This window comes from Corvus moneduloides, chromosome Z (genome assembly GCF_009650955.1).
Source record: "Corvus moneduloides isolate bCorMon1 chromosome Z, bCorMon1.pri, whole genome shotgun sequence".
NCBI lineage: Eukaryota > Metazoa > Chordata > Aves > Passeriformes > Corvidae > Corvus > Corvus moneduloides.
In genome coordinates, this window is record NC_045511.1 from 44,115,067 (window position 1) to 44,134,373 (window position 19,307).

The 19,307-nt window shown below is 40.2% G+C and overlaps 1 protein-coding gene across 9 annotated transcripts in view; it reads left to right on the forward strand.

Moving 5' to 3' along the window:
* The window catches only part of ELAVL2 (ELAV like RNA binding protein 2), a 93,479-nt gene extending 74,887 nt beyond the window's left edge, over positions 1 to 18,592 (forward strand). For 6 of the 9 annotated variants that reach the window (XM_032096311.1, XM_032096306.1, XM_032096310.1 and 3 more), the window contains 4 exons: positions 7,179 to 7,332; positions 9,835 to 10,060; positions 15,322 to 15,360; positions 15,839 to 18,592. In XM_032096311.1, coding sequence (XP_031952202.1) covers positions 7,179 to 7,332; positions 9,835 to 10,060; positions 15,322 to 15,360; positions 15,839 to 16,169 — 750 coding nt within the window. In that variant the 3' untranslated portion in view covers positions 16,170 to 18,592. The remainder of the gene's footprint in view (positions 1 to 7,178; positions 7,333 to 9,834; positions 10,061 to 15,321; positions 15,361 to 15,838) is intronic. The other 3 variants (XM_032096303.1, XM_032096305.1, XM_032096304.1) reach the window with 3 other exon arrangements.
* The last annotated feature ends 715 nt before the right edge of the window (positions 18,593 to 19,307 follow it).

The following is a 19,307-nucleotide window of genomic DNA, read 5'->3' on the forward strand; positions in this document are numbered from 1 at the left end:
CTGTTAATTCAGTCCATATAAAAACTGTTTAAACAGTCTAAATCTAGAACTATCAGCAAGTAATTTCTGAGTGAGCAGACTGACAGGATATAGGTAGGGAGATGAGTCTGGAGAGTCTCTGCTTTAAATGAGTATCACTAGTGAAATAACTGGACTTTGACATCAAAAATGAGGAGGGATATGTCCCATGTATATCACATAATCTAGGCAAGGTTCTTTTGCATGGAAATTAGTTATACCAGTAATATTTTGTGGTGTCCTTGTTTTTCTCTAGTGGTACTGACTTGCAGGAGTCACAGATTACTAGTAATGTTTTTCCAAGGAAAACCCAACTTAAATTACATTGGGTTTCTGAAGTTACGTGTTTCTTTCAGATTTCTTGCCTGGCCAGTAGTTCTGGTGTTTAGCAAGATGGTTAAATACAGTGTTCAGATGTTGGTGATGAACCACTGGTTTTGGTTTAATACGCATTATTCCTATTACTAATGTGCCCAAATTCAATGTGTCAGGAGTAGTCACTGGGATGCTTTCCATGTAGGGTAATCAGTGATCAGCATAATGTTCTTAGACATGAAAAATAGCTTGTAAACATGCTTCAAGAACTTGAAGGTAATGACACTGAAACTGGATATGTAAGAGTAGTGTATACTGCTTAGAATATTGCTTTCATTTATTTGCACTCTCGAAATTGCATTCTGTGTAGGCCTTGCCTCCTATGTCAAACTATTTGAAATGTCTTTTACCAGCCAGTGCATGGGCAATACTGGATCAGCTGTCACCATGAAAGAACTCATACTCACTTACCAGAGGAAAGTGAGAGAGTTTTGCAGAAACTGCTTTGTATCTTGACAGATGCCAGTTCTGTATCACAAGGTAAACTTGCAGTAAGTTAGCAAGTATTTTTTGTAGATTTCTTCTCTTTTGATAGACTCTGAGTTTATATTCTTAATATGTGGCAGCATGTGTCCAGCAGTGTGAATTCCCCTTTGAAAGACAGTGTCTCTATTTTGAATTCCTCTTGGAATGACTAGGAAGAAAATGATGGTGTTGCTGGTTTCATACAAAAAGCTGACTGGGAATCCCCTGTCCTGTCCTCTCTTACATCCCGTCTTTGTGTGAAGTCCATGTCTAAAAATTTCCTGAAGATTTGTTGTGTGTTGCTGGAGAATCACAGAATGTCTGAGGTTGAAGGCATCTCTGAGAGCATGTACACCCATAAGCAGGTTGCTTAGGCCTGTGTCCACATGGATTTTGAATGCCTTCAGAGTTAGGCTCCACAATCTGAGCTACTTCTTCCAATGCTTGATCACCCTTTATTTACCATGAAAATGTGTTTCCTTGTAGAATGAAATCTATAAAAAATACCCAAATGAATTTTTTTGCGTTTCAGTTTGTGCCCATTGACTCTTGTTTTGTCACTTGATATTGCAAAGAACTGTGTGGATCCATTTTCTTTGTTTCCTTCATCAGATTTTTATGGCTAAGATGTTATCTCCAGACTGAGCAATGCCAACTCTCAGCCTTCCCTTGCATCAGAGGTGCTCCAGTCCCATAATCACTTCTGCGACCATTTACTGGATTCACTCAGGTTGGAAATACCTTACTGCAGTGGAGAGCCCAGAGCTGGAGATAAGACACTTGCAGAGGACTAACAGTGCTGCCTAGATAGGAAGAATCACCGCCCTTCACCTGTTGGTGAAGCTACTAATTCAGCCTAGGTGACTGTCAGCTAGGGTACATTCTCTTGGCTTATCATCAACTTTATGTCTATCAGGACTCCAGAGTTCTCTGACAAGCTGCTTTCCTGCCAGTCAGCTCCCAGCATGTTCTGGTACATGAGATTTTTCTCTCCAGTGGGAGGATTCTGATTTTCTTGTTGTTGAACGTCTTTGAGTTTCCTGCTTGCCTGATTGTCCAGTCTACTGAAGTTCCTCAGGATGGCAGCACAACCCTCCAGCCTGTCAGCCACTCCTCAAAGCTTTACATCATCACTTGAGGCATTGCATTGCCCCATCGTCTAGTGCAGATGTTGGATCCAGTGTCGATGGAGGCCAGGGACTAGCTTCCAACTGAACGTCATGCCACTGACTGTGACCCATTGATCCTGGTAGTTCAGCCAGTTTTCAGTCTTATCACTTTCCCCCTTAACTAGTATGTGTTTAAGCACACAGAAGTATAAAAATATTATTCACGCGTGCTGGCTCGGCGAGAAGCCCAGAGGCGTAGCCATGCAGCTTCTGATTTACAGCAGCACACACAAAAGGATCAGAGGGGAGATGCTCCTCACCCCAGGGAGCCGTCCCTTGAGCAGAGCGTGAGAGCACACAGGCAGAAGAGAAGAAGCAGAGAGAGGGGACTCTCCATACAAGTTCCACACAGAAGGTTTATTTCAGGTGAAATGATGGGGGGGGAAGACGAAGAGCCAAAGATCTGAGGGTGTCCAGGGATTTTATAGTGGGGATAGGAAAGGTGGGGATGAGGGATACAGCCAATGGGATACTTGACAGGACACAGGGTTGAGTGCAAGGGAACCAATGGAAATAACACAAAGGAGGGAATTAGGGAAGGAACCAATGGAGTGTCGAGTACAACAGAACTTTCTAGAATTAATATGTATTAACTTAGGGGAAATGAATATTAACAAACTTATACATAAAACAGGGAGGGGAAAACATGAACCTATCACATAAAAATATGTAAAATGTGGAACCGGAGGGTTTTGGGCTCTCACCCTAACCAAGGAGTGAGGCATAATGCTTCGGTGCCTGACCACCACAGCTTGGCGTCTGTTGGATCTTCAGGGGTCAGGGTGGCTGCAGCCACTTGCACTGCTACACAGAAGTGTATACTTGATGTGCATCTGGTGAGGATAATGCAGGAGAGCATCAGGTCTGAACAGATGATTTAAATAACATCCAGTGTTCTTCTCTTGTTCACCAGTGCAATCATGTCATTCTAGAAGGATCTAGTTAAGATGGTCAGACATGGTTTTGTCTTTATAAATCCATGCTGACTGCATTCAGTCACCTCTGTCATTCATGTGACTGAAGGAGACTTCCATGGTTAGTTCCTCAGTCACCTTTCCAGGGACTGAGTTGTCTGACTGACCTGTATCTATCCAGAGGGCAAGAGAGTTTCTTGCCACTAAGGTGGATGGTACTTGCTTCTTTCCACTACTCAGAAACAAGCCCTGTTCCCTACGACCTTTCAAAGTGTATTGGGTCTGGCTGAGCTGGAGCTCCTTTCCCTGTAATAGCCCCCACAGCACTGCTGGACTTTACAGTGATAGTTGGAAAGGTGTTGATAGCACACCAGTGTTTTGGCTATTGCTCAGCAGCACCGGCACAGCATCAGTGCTGTCTCTCCAACATTCCTGCCTCCATCAAGGGGCTGGGGGTGGGCAAGGTCCAGGGAAGGGTCACAACCAGGCCAGCTGACCCAAACTGACCAAAGCAATATTCCATGGCATATGATGTCAGCTCAGATACAAAAGCTGAGGGAGGGAAGGAGAAGGAGCAGGGGCATTGGTCATTTTACCGTGTTTGCCTTCCAGAGCAGCCGCTCCACCCGCTGAAGCCCTGCTTCCCGGGAAGTGGCTGAGCATCACTCACCAATGGGAAGCAGAGATTAATTTTTTTTTCTCCATTTTCTTATGTGCATGCAAACTTTTGCTTTTTTTAATTGCTTTAGTAAACTGCCTTATCTCAGCTTAGAATCTTATATTTCTCTTCCCTGTCCTGCTGGCAAAGGGACTGATTGAACAGCTTGGTGGGCACCTAGTGCCCAGCCAGGGTCAATCCACTACACAAAGACAACCAAGAGTTGCCTTTCAGCAGCATGTGTCAGCTTCCTCAGCACTTGTGGGCACAGCCTTTCAGGCCCCATGGACTTCTCTCCGTGCAGTTTAAGTATTCCTCACTATAATCCTCCACCACTGAGGATATGTGCTCCTTGTTTCAGGCTTTTGTACTGCTCTTGGGCCCGGGATCCCTGGAGGTCAGTTCTGCTGGTAAAGACTGAGGCAAGAAAGTACTTTAATGTCCTGTCTTTTTTTCTGTGTTCCCAGTCAGCAGTTTTCCTGTCCTGTTCAGCAGTGAATTTGTTTTTCCTTCGTCTTCCTTTTGCTGACAGATCATTTTGTTGCCTTTCAGGTCTCTCACCAGTTTCAAATCCATCTGGGTTTTACTTTCTCTAACCTCATCTATGTGTGATTGGAAACTATTTCTATTCTTGTTTTCACATCCTTTACACGTTGGGTTTATGTTGGAGTTAATTCCTTGTTCATCCAGGCAGGTCCCCAGACACCTTCGCTTGATAGATTTGGGTCGGAGGTGATCCTTCATTTGCTGGAGGTGGCAAGCAGGGACGTCAACATGGTTTCCAGACCTAGAAGCTGTTCTAGCAGCTTGGTTTGTAGGAACTGTGGTATCCATGCCTGTGCTGCTGGGCTGCTGTAATCATCAGGGAAGTCAGGGCAATGTGTGGGTAAGAAAGGAGAATTTTCATTTCATTCTCATCACTGTTGAATTTGAGCCGCAGATCAGCAGACCTTGTTGAGTTACTTACTTGCTTCCAGCCTACTTCAGTGCCAGTGACAGCAGGAGGCGGGGTCAAAAGCTTTGGATATTAAGCATTACCTCACAGGTCACTCATTTTAGTTAAAAAGTTTTTCTTTGCGTTTTAGGTGTCTTTTCATACAGATCACAACTCTGTTATTTCTGCTTATGTTGTACTTCCTCTATTTTATTCCATCTAATGTGTTGAATTAGAACGATTTTGACAGTTATGAGCAAGCTACTCATTGTAAAGTCCAGTTACTGTGTTGGATTGCTTAGAAAGTGGAGCTATTTGATCTATCATCATCTATAGAACTACTTCTAGAGCAAAGTCTACATAGTTAGGAGACTGGGAAAACAGTAGCACCACAAGGTATAGCTTATGGGTCTTGGCAGGCCTGTGGTGTCTTCTATTTTTACAGACATTTTTGTTTTGTTTGAAAAGATCTTGTGAGGCTTACACTCTGCAGCCTCTGTTCTGAGTCCTTGCAAGCATGCGTGCTTAGAAAGCATCCTCACAACAGGTATTTGAGTTCAACACAGGTAATGTAAAGTCCAGAGTACCTCCTTAATCTTCAGCTAACGGCGGGGGGTTTGGTTTTTCAGTTATGAAACATTGTTTGGCCAGCAGTTGCATAGATTTCTTGTTAAATTTAAAGATAAGCCACTGGTTTTCATCCTTCCATCGCTGATGGTCACTCCAGGAATTGGACATTTTCTCCAGAGGACCAGAACAAATGCGTATGGAAAGAAAAGCTTCTGTCTGACAGCTTAAAAAAGGATTGGATAGGACACTACTCAATGTATCTCAATTCCAGATGGAATTAAAAACTGTGAAACAGTTTAATGTGTTCAGTTATGAGTGGACTTAGTTGCTGTACCCACCTACCATGTAGATTCGCGGGTTGAGAGGGTGTGGAAGAGGTGGAAGGGCTTCTTTGGAAAACAAACATTAAAGTAGCTATTCAGAACTGCTTGGGTTTGGTAATTCATCATTGTACTGGGACTAGTCCTATTCCCCAGGCATAGGAAATATGTCTCCATTCCTTGGCCTTGCGTCTCCTTAAAGCCATCCTGGCAAGCGAGGCATGGAAGTTTATTTCTTAAGGAACCAAATGGGCAAGTTGAGCAAGTTTGTTCATTCCTTAGCCATTGGTTTTTTCTGCCTGGTTAGAAAAGGGTAGCTGTCATTGTCTTCGTTGCTTCTTTGGCTGAATGCAGGCAAACTTTACTCTCTGTTTTCCTGTAACTTTGAACATAGGGCTTTAGCTCTTTTGTGGTTCTCATGTGGAAAGAACAAGGCAGTGTGTCTTACCAGGTTCCACGTTGGATAGCTACAAGTTTTTGAGGTCATTCCTCTTCAGCCAGCACAAAGGTACCTTGCACAAAGCCTCTGAGTGGAACTTGAAGGGTCACAGCAGTGTTCAGGGTACTGCTTGTTTAATCTCCAGCATGGTCTCTTCTGTTTTGCTTCTGCAGCAGTCTTAGGAGTCTGCTGATCTGCATGGAAATGAGACAGGAAGGATTTGAAAAGAAACATCAAAGAATGAGGCAAAAGACAGAATGACAGAATCAAGTTCCAGTTGCCCAGTATTGGCTAACAGTGCATGGAAGTGGAGGGAGGGAAAGGAGATAAATCTGACTATTTCTTGACGATCCTTTTTACTTTTGCATAGGTAAAAAGCCTAGATAAAGTATTTTGTCCTATTTGAGAAGCACAGATATTCTGTCCTAAGCATTCTTGTGGTAAAACCACTTGTACAAACTTCAGTAGGAAGTAGTGAATGTGCTGTTTTGTAGCATGTGTCTAAAGGTCAAAGAATCTACTTGATAATCTTAAAATATTTCTGACTGACACTTCGAGGCAGCAGGTAAAAAACTTCTGTCCAAAAGGATCTGAGAAGCTCACTGTTAAATGGCATTTAACACCTCCGTTGCAGAAATTAACAAGCGGCTGAACAGGCAAAATACAGGTTGGATTCCAACTTAAGCCATTTGTTCTTAGGCCTGTGAAAGTGATGTAGCAGAGTTTATCTTGACCTCATCAATGATTGTGATTATGTGTCATCTGGTAGCAAGCTCAACAGGTACAAAAGACACAGCACTTGAAAAAAACTTGGAAACCTCTAAGTGCCTCAGACTGTCTTTCTGTGCCTTTGGCCTACATATCATACTAAAATCTTAATTTCTTGTATGTTTTAGTGCGTTTTAATGAGAACTCACGGAACATGGGACATTCGTGGAACTTCTTAAATTTGTCACTTTAATCTTACAATCAGCTAACTGAGAACACTTTCTCCACCAAGGCTTGCTGAAATGTGTTGCTGGCTTTTTCTCATTTATTTGGAAGTGGTTTTTATATATGAGTTCATGTAGTCAGCTTCTGCTATGTGGTCTAAGTTGCATTCCTTCTGTGTTTTCAGAAGCCAGCTCCCAAAAAAAAACCCCCAAAAACCAAAAAAAAAAAAAAAACAAACAAAAAAACCACTGAACTGGTTTTGCAAAGTAACTGTTCTGTCTGCTCTTAGAGATATTTTAATGTCTCTGAACAAATAACACTGTTGTATTTCAGCTGGGTTTAAAGTCTTTATTTTCTGGGATTTTCTTTTTTTTTTTCCTAAGGTTTCTTATGCACGACCAAGTTCAGCTTCTATCAGAGATGCAAACTTGTATGTTAGTGGACTTCCAAAAACAATGACCCAGAAAGAACTGGAACAGCTCTTTTCCCAATACGGACGCATTATTACTTCTCGTATTCTGGTTGACCAAGTTACTGGTAAGTAGGCAATTTTGCATGGCCTCTCATTTTTGGACTCACAGTTTTAAGAAATACTTCATCTTTCAGTACAATAGTCTTACCTCTATAATGTATAAAAGGTGTATGTAGGCCAGAAAATGCATTTTTCTCCTGGAACTGTTCATAAATATGCATGGAAAAAAATAGACTGTGTAGTGTACTGAGCCAGCTTGAGTCATTTCCACCCTGGAGGTGCAGGTTTGAAGCTTGTTTGATGACTTGTAATAAATTTACGGCTGCCATAATCTTCCTTTCCAAGCTGCTGCGTGAAAATAGTCCCTCAGTGCCTTACAAAATGCTATTAAACTTTTTTTTCTCAAAATAAAATTTTATGCACAGCTGACTCTCTGAGGCTAGGATTACAGAAGCCCCATTGGCAATTGCTGTTAAGACTGTTTTCAAGGCTAACTCGTTAAATTTGGGTGCACACATGAACTTTGAGTTCCTCAGGAGCAGATAAGTTTGGTGATTACCTGTGCCTTAAAGTACTAAGATGTACCAGGTTATTTGCATTATTACAATATGTGTCTCAATCATGTGGTTGTCAGTGACAAGTTTGTGGTTACTCTTCAGACTCAGACAGTAATACCTGTGTTTTTTTGCTGTCTCAAATGGCTGATCTTGAGGAGCTTTATAATTTTCTGCATCACCTGCTGTGAGGTCTCTGCCAGAAATAAGCAATTGAATAAAAAGCCAAGTACATGACAGGAGTATTGAGTGTACAAAGCAACATACAAAGAAGCAGGGCTCTCCAAGTTCTCCCCCTTCGGCACACTAAGGGGTGGGACGGAGGAAAGTAATTTACTCACATAATTATTCCCTGAATAAGCTAGGTTTGATTTATTTTTTATTTTGTACTTGTACCTTTTCAAAGTCACATATCCTCTTGGGTAACAAACAGCTTTCAACTGTAGAAGGTCATGAAGTTTTTAAATTGTCTTACTTTGAAAAGTTTCTACCAGCCCACGTTGGAGTCTTGGCTGACCTTTAGAGGAATTTGTATGTACTCCTTTGAGTTCCACTAAGTTAAAAGAAATCTCAATATTGACACCTAATACTTACAGAGTGTTTTAATAGTGTGAATTTTTGAGAGCATAGAGAGGCCTGGAAAGGAAAGCTAAAGGCCAAATACCGACTTAGGTATCTGTAGAGGTAGCAGATTTGTGGGACAGATTCCTGGTCTTTGTTCAATAAATAGCTGTTCACAGTAGGTTCCTGTATATCCATACGTAGAAATAGATGGAATTTAACAAATGGACCAGTAAGTAAATATAATTGAACGTCTAACACGCATGGTAATTCTATTCATGTTCATAAATCCTGCTATTTGCAGCGTATTTTTCTGGCATATAGACTGTTATTAAGGCGTAAGCTTTCTTGATTCCTTCTTCTTGGTAATTTGGAAGAAGTAGGCTCACAATGGTATAAATAATAAGGTTGTGACACGAACTGACAGATAAAAAATGCAAAGTTGAAGCTGGTGACATTTGCCGCTTTAAAGCTTTCTTAGGCCTCTTCATTGTCATTTCAATGGTTTAAATCATCATTGTTTATGAACAGAATACATTTCTTGTTATTAATGTCTTTCTCAGTTGAGGACAGGTGTCTAACTTATCTGGTTATTAATGAACCAAAATGTAAAGGGGCTCTAAATGGCACTAGAAATACTACAAAGAAAACATTGATCCAAGTAATGTTGGCTGTTAGTAACTTTAATGTTAATTGGTTCAAGTATCCACAGCTCAATGTGTTTATTCTAAGACACTTTGGATTTTTGATGTGTGATGTTTTAAGACCTTGCATAAACACTTTCGGATTCCCTTGCATGTTGCCTTTGACTTTTCTATGCCAAGAAAAGTTTCCTTCAAAAGTAATGCCTAGTGATGTATGGTGATATACTGAAACCACATATTTTACTTAGAGGTAGCCACTGACTGCTTAAACATGACCATAATTCTCATTATTGCAATATAGTATGTGCACATCATCATCCTCTCAGCATATTTCCTCCAAAGAGAGTTTCAGGGGATACTGCAGGAGAACAAAAGGTGGTTTTTTTGCTGCTAGAGAGCAGAGAGCTAAGCTACTTACAGAATTTTTGTGAATTTAGGTACTGCAGAGTAGCGTGAGCTGACCAGAGGTTACAATGCAGCTGGGTTGGGTTCATTTCCATCCAACAAAATAGCTTTGTTTCCAAATTCCTCTTTGACTCACTATATTTAAGTTTTTTCCATTGTTTCCCCTCAACCCTCCACACTTTTTACACAAATGTGTCTTACATCAATTAAATTAAAAATTAAAGTCAAAATTACAGTAGAAAATTCTTACTCTACACAAAAGCTCAGTTCTATTAAGCTCAAAATTACCATGTGTTCGCAACAATTGGCCATCAACAGTGACTGGTCACACAAATAAAAAGTTGGCATCTAATATTGTGGAATCTGTGAATTCATTACTGTATGCTTTTTTCACCGTGTGCAGGGGTGTCAAGGGGCGTGGGGTTTATCCGGTTTGACAAGCGAATTGAAGCAGAAGAAGCTATCAAGGGCTTGAATGGCCAGAAACCTCCAGGTGCCACAGAGCCCATCACTGTAAAGTTTGCTAACAATCCAAGCCAAAAAACCAATCAGGCCATTCTTTCCCAGCTGTACCATTCTCCAAACAGAAGGTATCCCACACCTCTAGCTCAGCAGGCTCAACGTTTTAGGTAAGTCAAATAAATGTGCACAACTGTGCTGAAACTCGCATGTCCCCACAGCCCCTGTTTGTTTGCCTCCACTCCTGTGTTTTCCTGCTTGTCTGACTTCTCTGTGGGAAGGAAACACATGAATGTTGAACTTCAGCTATGCTCCCACAGTACAACTAAAACCAAAATGCATGCCATCCTATTGATAGTATTTCAGTGTCTAATAAGCATACTTAGCTAAACCCAGGTGGCATCTTTCTTCTACTCAGTCACTAATTTTTTTTTTTTCAAAGATTACTTTTCATTTCCTATGTTATTCTTGATTAATGTGCAAGTCAATGAAGTTAATATTGACCTAGGAGATCTAGTGGTTTTTTCTTAGCCATAAGCATGTCACAGCCAGCTTCCTCATGCCTACCCCTACATTTTTCCTCCCCATTCTGGCTTTCAGTTTTTCCCTAGTTAGTTGTTTATGTCCTTCATGCCATACTTTGTCTTTTCTTGTTACGACCTTTAATAATGAAGATTGTTCACGTATTTTCCGCCTGTGCTTTTTGGGGATTTATGTTCCCATCATGCTGAAACTATAGGCATACAGTTCTTGTGCTATTCAGTGTATTGAAAAGAACAGATGGTGAGAACAAAGTGAAACAAACACTGTATTATCTACAACCATGAGTACCTTGGATTTTTTTCAGTGATTTTGATAATTTCTTCCCTCCCTCTGCCCCTAAACAATGTGACTGGAATGTGTTAAACAGTAATACACTCAAAGAGTATTACTGTTGTATTTTTCAAGAAACAAAACCAGTTGATAGCTTGCTTCAAAGAGAATATACCAAATTTCAAAAGCTCTCCATTGGCTAGGCTTGCTTATAAGCCAAATATTCAAGAGTTCAGGGACTTCACTTCAGAATTTCTGAATTTTTCTTTTCTTCAGCTTTTTGGCCTTACGTGCTGCAGGTGTCTTACAGGTGTGAGGAGTAGGTGTTCTGCCATAAGAGAGGGGATAACCAATTTTATTGATTTTTTTTGTGGATCTTCTTACCCTTTTTTAGGTAATAAAAAGGCTACCTTACAAGAGTGTTCTGAATAAAAATAGGCTTGCCATTATTCCATAGAGGCAGAAATTGCAGGATAGACTCAAGTGCATTGTATGAAATAAGATCATGGGTGAGCTGTTGAACAGCCTGTGTGTTACAATATACATATTCTGGCAAGTCTTGGCCTCCAGACTCCTTGAGTTGTTCTGACTGCCCATGTTCCGAGATACTCCTCTGTGTTCAGGTTCACTCAGGTGCTGGCTGGGGATAGCATTGGTATTTCACTGATACTCCAGGTAGATTTGTCAAGATTCATAAAAATCCTCCCAGCTCTCAGAGTTTCTTTTGGGGGGGTTTGGGTTTTTTTGAGAGGTTCTTTTTTTTAGGTAATTTCAGTAGACTAACCCTGTCCTGCAACTTTAGGCTTTGTACCTTAAATTTTGACTGGTGGAAATTTATTTTTCTTTAAATGGAATTGTATTTTTATGAAGGTCCATTTCCATTTCACTGGGAAGTTGTTGGTTTTTTTCTGAGATACTAAGTGTAAAGTAATGCTTAAAAGCACCTTAAATGATTCTATCATTTGCCCCACATACAAGTGTAATGATAACAAAAAGCATTGAATTATACCAACTCTGTAAATAGGAGAGAGAGTAAAATCTCTCTAAATTTATTGATGTGGAAGGAAGAAAAAAGTTTAACTGACTGGTCAAAAGGTAAACTGAGGTTGCAGACGATTGGATTTTTTTGGGGGGGGTTTTTTTGTCAAGGACTTCAGGCTAGTGTTTCATCAATAAAAGACAGTCTTACCAAATTTTAAATCTTTACACTGTAAGGGAAATCATCTTGTCTTTTAGGTTTTTTTGCTTTGCACTGTTTCATCATTCCAGGTGTGGTGCTGACTACATAGTTGAGATGGCACCAATGCTTTAGATCTTTCATGTGTTACACATGCAAGAAATCTTGGGTGTTGACATTTCAGACAGGATTACCTGATTCAGTTGCCCTGCCTCTGTTAATAGTTGTCAGAGGCCTGAAAACAGCTTAAACTTTACTAGTAAAAGCAACAGGATCAATATAATGCTTCCTTTCTTTCTTATTAAGAGAAAACTTGAGCTGGACTTTAAAAAGCAGCTCTGTATAATTGTTTCTCAGTTTCTATAAGATGCATAACTTAAAGCATCTTTAAAAATTTTCCAGTGAAAGTCCCTGAGAATTTTTCCAGAGTATTTTTAAACCTTCAGGATAACTGATGAAAAATCATGCAAGTGACACCATTACTATATTAAGTCCTCATCTGATTATATCTTTAACAAGGACCTGTAAGTGGTGGTGTTTCACTCTTCACCTTGCTCTCCCCCCCAGATGTCAATGACAGCAGGCCTCAGTCATCCACACTAAGTCTACCAACAGTAGTCAAGCATTTTTTAATTTCCTTTTTTCTGATCTTTTAGGGGTTCAGTAGTTTCTTGTCAGTGTATTCCACAAACCCAGCTCGCAGCAGAATCAATGCTCTGTAGGAAACTAAATTAAGTGTATGTTTTTTACCTAAGCTCATATTTTGATGACTCTTGAAGAGGATCTGTAATAAGACTTCCTCTTGCTGTATTTGTGGTTTGCCAGGAAGAAACAAGAGCTTCTTCAGGGTAAACATTTTATGAAAAGCAGTTTAAGGGACTCCAGGAATAAGAGTAATAGGAGCTGTATGCATTGTGTATTTTGGGTATTGGCTTGGTAATTTGAAAGGGTTTAGTGTTGTGGTGCCATTCTGTAGTTGGGGGAGGTGAGGGAAGAAGCACATGGAGAAATCTTAAAAATAATATATATATGTGTGTGTGTGTGTGTATTCTAGAAACACTTCATCCTGGAAAATCATAGCATCATAGAATATCCTGGTTTGGAAGGCACCCACAAGGATCATCGAGTCCAGCTGCTGGCCCTGCACAGGCCCATCCCCAAGAGTCACACCATGTGCCTGAGAGCATTGTTCAAACAATTCCTGAACCCTGGCAGGCTTGGTGACATGACTGCTTCCCTAGGAAGTGTCCAGCCACCCTCTGAGTGAAGAACTTTTCCCTAATATCCAACCTAAACCTCCCCTGACACAACTTCAGGGCATTCCCTTGGGTTCTGTCACTGCTCACCACAGAGAAGAGATCAGTGCCTGCCCTCCTCTTCCCCTCATGAGGAAACTGTGGAGTGTGATGAGGCCAGCCACCCCTCAGACTCGCCAGGCTGAACAAGCCAGGTGACCTCAACTTCTCCTTGTACAGCTTCCCCTCCAGACCCTTCACTATTTTCCTGGCCCTCCTTTGGACACTCTCTAACAGCTCAATGGCTTTTCTGTGTCGTGGCACCCAGACCTGCCCCCAGCACTCGAGGTGAGGCTGCCCCAGTGCAGAGCAGAGCGGGACAATCCCCTCCCTTGCCCGGCTGGTGATGCTGTGCCTGATGCACCCCAGGACACGGGTGGCCCTCCTGACTGCCAGGGCAGTGCTGACTCACGTTCAACTTTCTGTTGACCACAACCCCCAGGTCCCTTCCCATGCTTTTCAGTGTCTCATTTTCCAGTGTGTCTGTACATCCTGGCATGCCCCATCCCAGGTGCAGAATCTGACACTTGCCCTTTTTAAATGTCATGTGGTTGGCAATTTCCCAACCCTCTAATTTGTCAAGGTCTCTCTGCCTTAAGGGGAGTCAACAGTTCCTCCCAGGTTAATGTCATCAGCAGACTTACTAAGTATGCGTTCTTCGAGTCCTGCATCCAAGTCATTTATGAAGATGCTAAAGAGCACTGAGCCTAAAATGAAGCTATGTGGAATCCCAGTAGTGACCAGTTACTCGCCAGGTATCTCTGTAACCCTTTGTGCCCAACCCATGAGCCAGTTGCTCACCCATCACATGATGCGTTTATCCAGCCGTGTGCTGCACATTTTGTCCAGAATGATCCTGGGGGAGGCAGTATGAAAAGCTATACTGAAATCCAAAAATCTGACTTCCGTTGGTCAGCTGGGTAGGTTATCCTGTCATAAAAAGAAATTAAGTTTGACAAGCAGGACTTTCCTTCATGAAGCCATGCTGGCTGTGATTGTGTTCTTCAACACTTCCCAGATTAATCTCCATAATTTTACCAGGCAGTGAAGTGAGACTGACAGGCCTGTATTTTCCAGGGTCATCCTTCTTACCCTTCTTGAAAGTTGGGATAGTGTTAGCCAGCTTCCAGTCAACTCCGTATTCCCAAGACCATTAAAAAGTCATTGAGAGAGTCCTCACAAAAGCATTGGCCAGTTTTCTGAGTGTTCTTGGATGAATCCCATCAAGTCTGATAGATTTGTAGGAATTCAGCTGGAGCAGGAGATCCCGCACAAGTTTAGGGTTGTTCACCATTTTCACAGCCGTGGTCCTCCAGCTCAGGACCCTGGGACCCTCTTAGCCCATCATTAGTATTAAAGATGGAGGCAAAGAAAGCATTAAACTTCTCTGTCCTTTTTGTGTCCATGTTTGTGGGGTGACCGTCCTCATTCTATACCTGGCCTATGTTATTTTTGGACTGCTCTTTGACATTGACATATTTAAAAACATCTTTTTGTTGTCCCCCGTGTTTTTGGCAAGCTTCAACTCTTGTTGAGCTTTGGCCACACTAATTTTGTCCCTCTAGTGGCAAGCAGCATCTCTGTGTTCTTTCCATGTCCTCCTGACTTTGCCTCCACTGTTCTTACACTTACTTATTTTGCCTTAGTCCTACTCAGCCAAACCAGCCTTCTGCCTCACAACATTTTGGAACTGCCAGAAGGAGTAGGAATATGAAAAATCTTTTTTTGGAGTTCATGTTACCACAGTTGCTATTGGTCGAAAATACTGCATCTGTCTTGACAGTCATGCCAGCAAACATGTAAGAAGCCTCAATAAAAGTCTCTGTCTCAACCAAGTTAGTAATGTGGAAAACTTCACCGATGTGGTCACTGACTGTAACTTTATGGTAACAATATGTGATTTAGGCTAAACTTGAGGCAGTGGTGCACTTTATGAATTGAACTTCTTATGGTTGTGATTACTACACAGCGTATTTAGTATTCACTGTCAGGTGCAACAAGGTGCCACTGCTCTTTCAGTGGTGATTCTTCAACGTTGCATGAGGTTCCATACAGTGTAATGGATGTGACAGTAATATGCTAAGTTTCCTTATTCTTAAAGGGTGGAAAAGTCTGAAGACTGAACATGTTGCTAAATGTTTTGCAGGTTGGACAATCTGCTCAACATAGCTTATGGAGTAAAGAGGTAATAAAGGATTAGTTGGTTCATAACAACCAAATTAGTTTGAAGTAATTTGCAAACTCTTACTTTTCAGTAAGACTTATGTTGAATTTTTGCATGTTGAGACTTCAGCTGAAATTGTTCATTTTGATGCATTTTGCATGAAATAGACAAACCTTTTGTAGCAGTTCCATGGAATTCCTGTTTCAAGTGACTTGCTAATCCTCACTGGTTTTATAGCATGCTTTCCTTTTGATTTTCTATGTTACATCATTTCAGACATACCTAGTACTGTTCTCCCTACTCGTGTATAATTTTTTGCATAGTATTTGCGCAGTTAGGGGGCAAAAAATATTTTTGATCTTATCTTTCTAGTCTGAGCAACATGTTCATTCTGTGAAAAGCTCTGTATCATTCTCTTCTTTTATTTTGACATTTCTTTGCTGGGGTTCCATGTGAACAGCTATATTATGATTCTGTTTTGCTTTCCCTCATTCTTTAGTAGGTTTCCTCCAATGACCATTGATGGAATGACCAGTTTGGCCGGAATTAATATCCCTGGACATGCAGGAACTGGGTGGTGCATTTTTGTGTACAACTTGGCCCCTGATGCTGATGAGAGTATCCTCTGGCAAATGTTTGGACCCTTCGGAGCAGTAACCAATGTGAAGGTCATCCGTGACTTTAACACCAACAAGTGCAAAGGTTTTGGATTTGTGACTATGACAAACTACGATGAGGCAGCTATGGCAATAGCCAGCCTGAATGGATACCGCCTTGGTGACAGAGTATTGCAGGTCTCCTTCAAAACAAACAAAACGCACAAAGCCTAACAAGTTATTCTCAGTGCATTAATACATGAAAACTCTACAACAAAGGCAATTTACAAGAAGCTCTACGCATTAGTAAATGCCTTTGTTGTATGCCAGTGTGGAAATGGGGATAAAATGACTACTTAGCATCCTAAGAATATGTGAGATTTTTTTATTGCTAATATTTGAATTAGAACTTCTTAACTATCTTTTGTGTTTGAGTATTGACAAGAGTTACAGGGTTTTTACCTGTCACAATGCGTATTCTATTGCCTTCTTTGAAGAAGGTGGACCTTTTAAAATGTTTCAGCTAAGGGAAGAAGTTTTTTTCTTTATACATGGCTGCCTTTAACCTATGAGTAAATACCAAGGCTTTGTGTAATACTATAATTTTTCTTTCGTCATTTTTTGATTTGCTTTGTCTTTAATTTACATTGTAATGCATTATTGTTTTGTTTCGTTGTTCAAGAAAAGTATTCGAAGTTTACATTTTATTTATAAAGTTATAAGCAGTATTTATTTTATCGTCTTCATTTGGGTTGGGGAATGGGAACACATTATAGAAGCTTATTGTAAGAATACTGGAGAACTTTTCGTAAAGCAGTACCTTGCCAAAGAGATAAGAGCCTCTTTGATGTGGGTTTACAAAAGCATCTATTTTTATAAAAAAAAATAAAAAATTTGGAGAAACTTTTTACTGGTCCTGGAACAAATATTTTGACTTGAATACTTTGAGAAATCTCTTCGTATGACACCTAGTGAGCTTTTAAAACTTACCAGGAAATTTGCAATTGTTGGGAAAAAATTTAGAAAGATTTATGATGTAGAACTACTTTTGAGACCTTTGTATTAAGAAGTAAAGTCAATGGGATGCACTGTTGGTTTCATTTTTTGTAATCATCAGTGGAGTCATTGATCATCCTGGTTATTAAGTGATAGGTGGCTCACTTTAATTTGTGATTTTGAAACAAATGAAAATTTAAAAAAAGAATATAAGAGCAAGCAGAAAACTTACAATACTGAGAGATGGGGGAAAAAAAAAATCTGTTCTTCCTAAAGAATTCCCTTCAGATAGAGCTCATGGTGTTTAGTGATGTACTTGCTATTGTTTGAAGAATTGTTTTGTCTTAAGAAAAGACATTGAGCATGGTTTGCGCAGTAGCAAATCAGCAGAAGTGACCTGAGTTGGATAGGTTAGGAGGTATTTTGAAAGTTACGTTCAAGGCTAACACCTGAGCTTTGTGTAATGTAAATAAGACCTTAAGTTATGAACCTTTCAGCTAATTTTGATTATAGTTTTTTTTTTTAAGTTACATGCCAAGTGATGTTCAATTTTGAATGTTTTTGTATAAGTTTTTTCTTTGTAAATGGCATTAACATTGTTACTTGAGGTCTGCTTCCTTTTTTTTTTTCTTTTCCTTTTTATTTTTGTCCTGAGGACTTGAATTTACAGTGCATCAGATCTGTTGCTATTTTTGTCTGTAGATAGTCTAGCTTCAGCTGTTTATGGTGATGCAACATTTTTGTTTATAAATATGTTTGTGGTAAAAAAAAAACAAGTATAAACATATGTTTTGAGCAAATTTCCTTACATTTTTCATATGAAAACCATAAATACCTGTATGCTATTGAAGTTTAACTTTGTATGATGCTTAAGTCACTATTTGGGGAAATAGAAAAGGTCTTTACCATGTATTGAAGAAATTTAAGGAAAACAAATACAGAATATTTTCTGATTAGCATCTAGCTTATAATTAAATTTTTAAAAAAAAAGCTGAGGGTTTGATGCCTTCACCAGGATGCACTGACAACTATGTAGTTACGTCCTGCTTTTTGTATAAACTGAGATGCTCATACGCTTCCCCTTAGAAAAAGCAATGTTCTATGCATAACATAGTTGTACACTATATTTGCAGTTGGTTTTGGTTCTTATTCTTTTAAATTGTAGTTACAAAATTTTCAGTATAGTACAGTACATATACTGTGAAGCGCGTGCTAAAGTGAATAAGCAAGTTTTCATGCTGACCCACTCAATGCTATTCAAAAATCAATTGGCTTCCTGAGTACTTCTTCATTCTTAGATGCATTTAGATTGTTAAAGCTAATCCTCTGCATTAAAAGTTGTATATAGTATAGAAATCACAAACTTTCCAATGTGGGAGAAATAGTAGCTACATGCTTCTTTCCTATACTACTGTAGCAACTAACGGCATTGATGAGAAGGCATGTAAATTGGGCTTCACTTTACAGTGTTTATCAGAGCACTTAGTAAAATATAAGGCTGGTATTTATTTGAAGTTGTATAGTATGACTTAATTCACATTTGTTGGAATAGAGAATATATTCTGTTGGACATTTAAGAGGTTGTACATGTTTTCTTTTGTGTTTGGATTCTTTGTACTTTTTCATGTTCAGTACATCAATAAACAAAGTTGAAGGGAAAACAGTGTCCTGAGCTGGTCTTTTACCATATTTTCCACTGCTTTAATGAGTAAGTAATCTGAGTGAAAGGTTTCTGCAAAGCTCTTGAGTAATTTAGGTTAGGATCTCAGTTACCAACAAGGAAGTAAGACAGTGGAGCTGTGTACCAGTTCTGATATATTAGAATTAGTGTAGAATCTTTTCACTTCAGATTTACATTAACCACTCAATACTTAGCCTGATATAATAAATGAGAGTCATTAAACACATTCAGTAAAAATTAATTTGCTGTGTGTCTAGCAGGCTGCTGTCCAGTGTAACTACGTGAATGCCTAAGTGTGTTTTCCAAGAGATAAAGTAGAAAGATTAAGAAGTACCAGGGACTCCAAGGAGGAGATACACCAGTTGCACTGTGCTCTGGCCTTCCAGAGACAGGGGCAGAGATGAGAAAGAAACCCAGATCAAGAGCATCATGTAACCTCCCCCTGCCAGGCTGAAGGCGGTAGGTCAGAAGGAAGGGGTGAATGGACGCAAGTCCTTGCTCGGCACAACAGGCAGAAGCTCTCCTTGTTCACCTCACTCTCCCAGGTGCCTATGTACAATAAGTATGAGGCTCTGGATGTGGTAGGAGAATCAGTGGATGATTAGGACGAAAGTCCTTCTCCAACAGAGGAGAAGTCTGCCTCCCTGTGGCGTGGGTTATGGACGTCACCAGGAAACTTCCTAGCCTGGTTCACA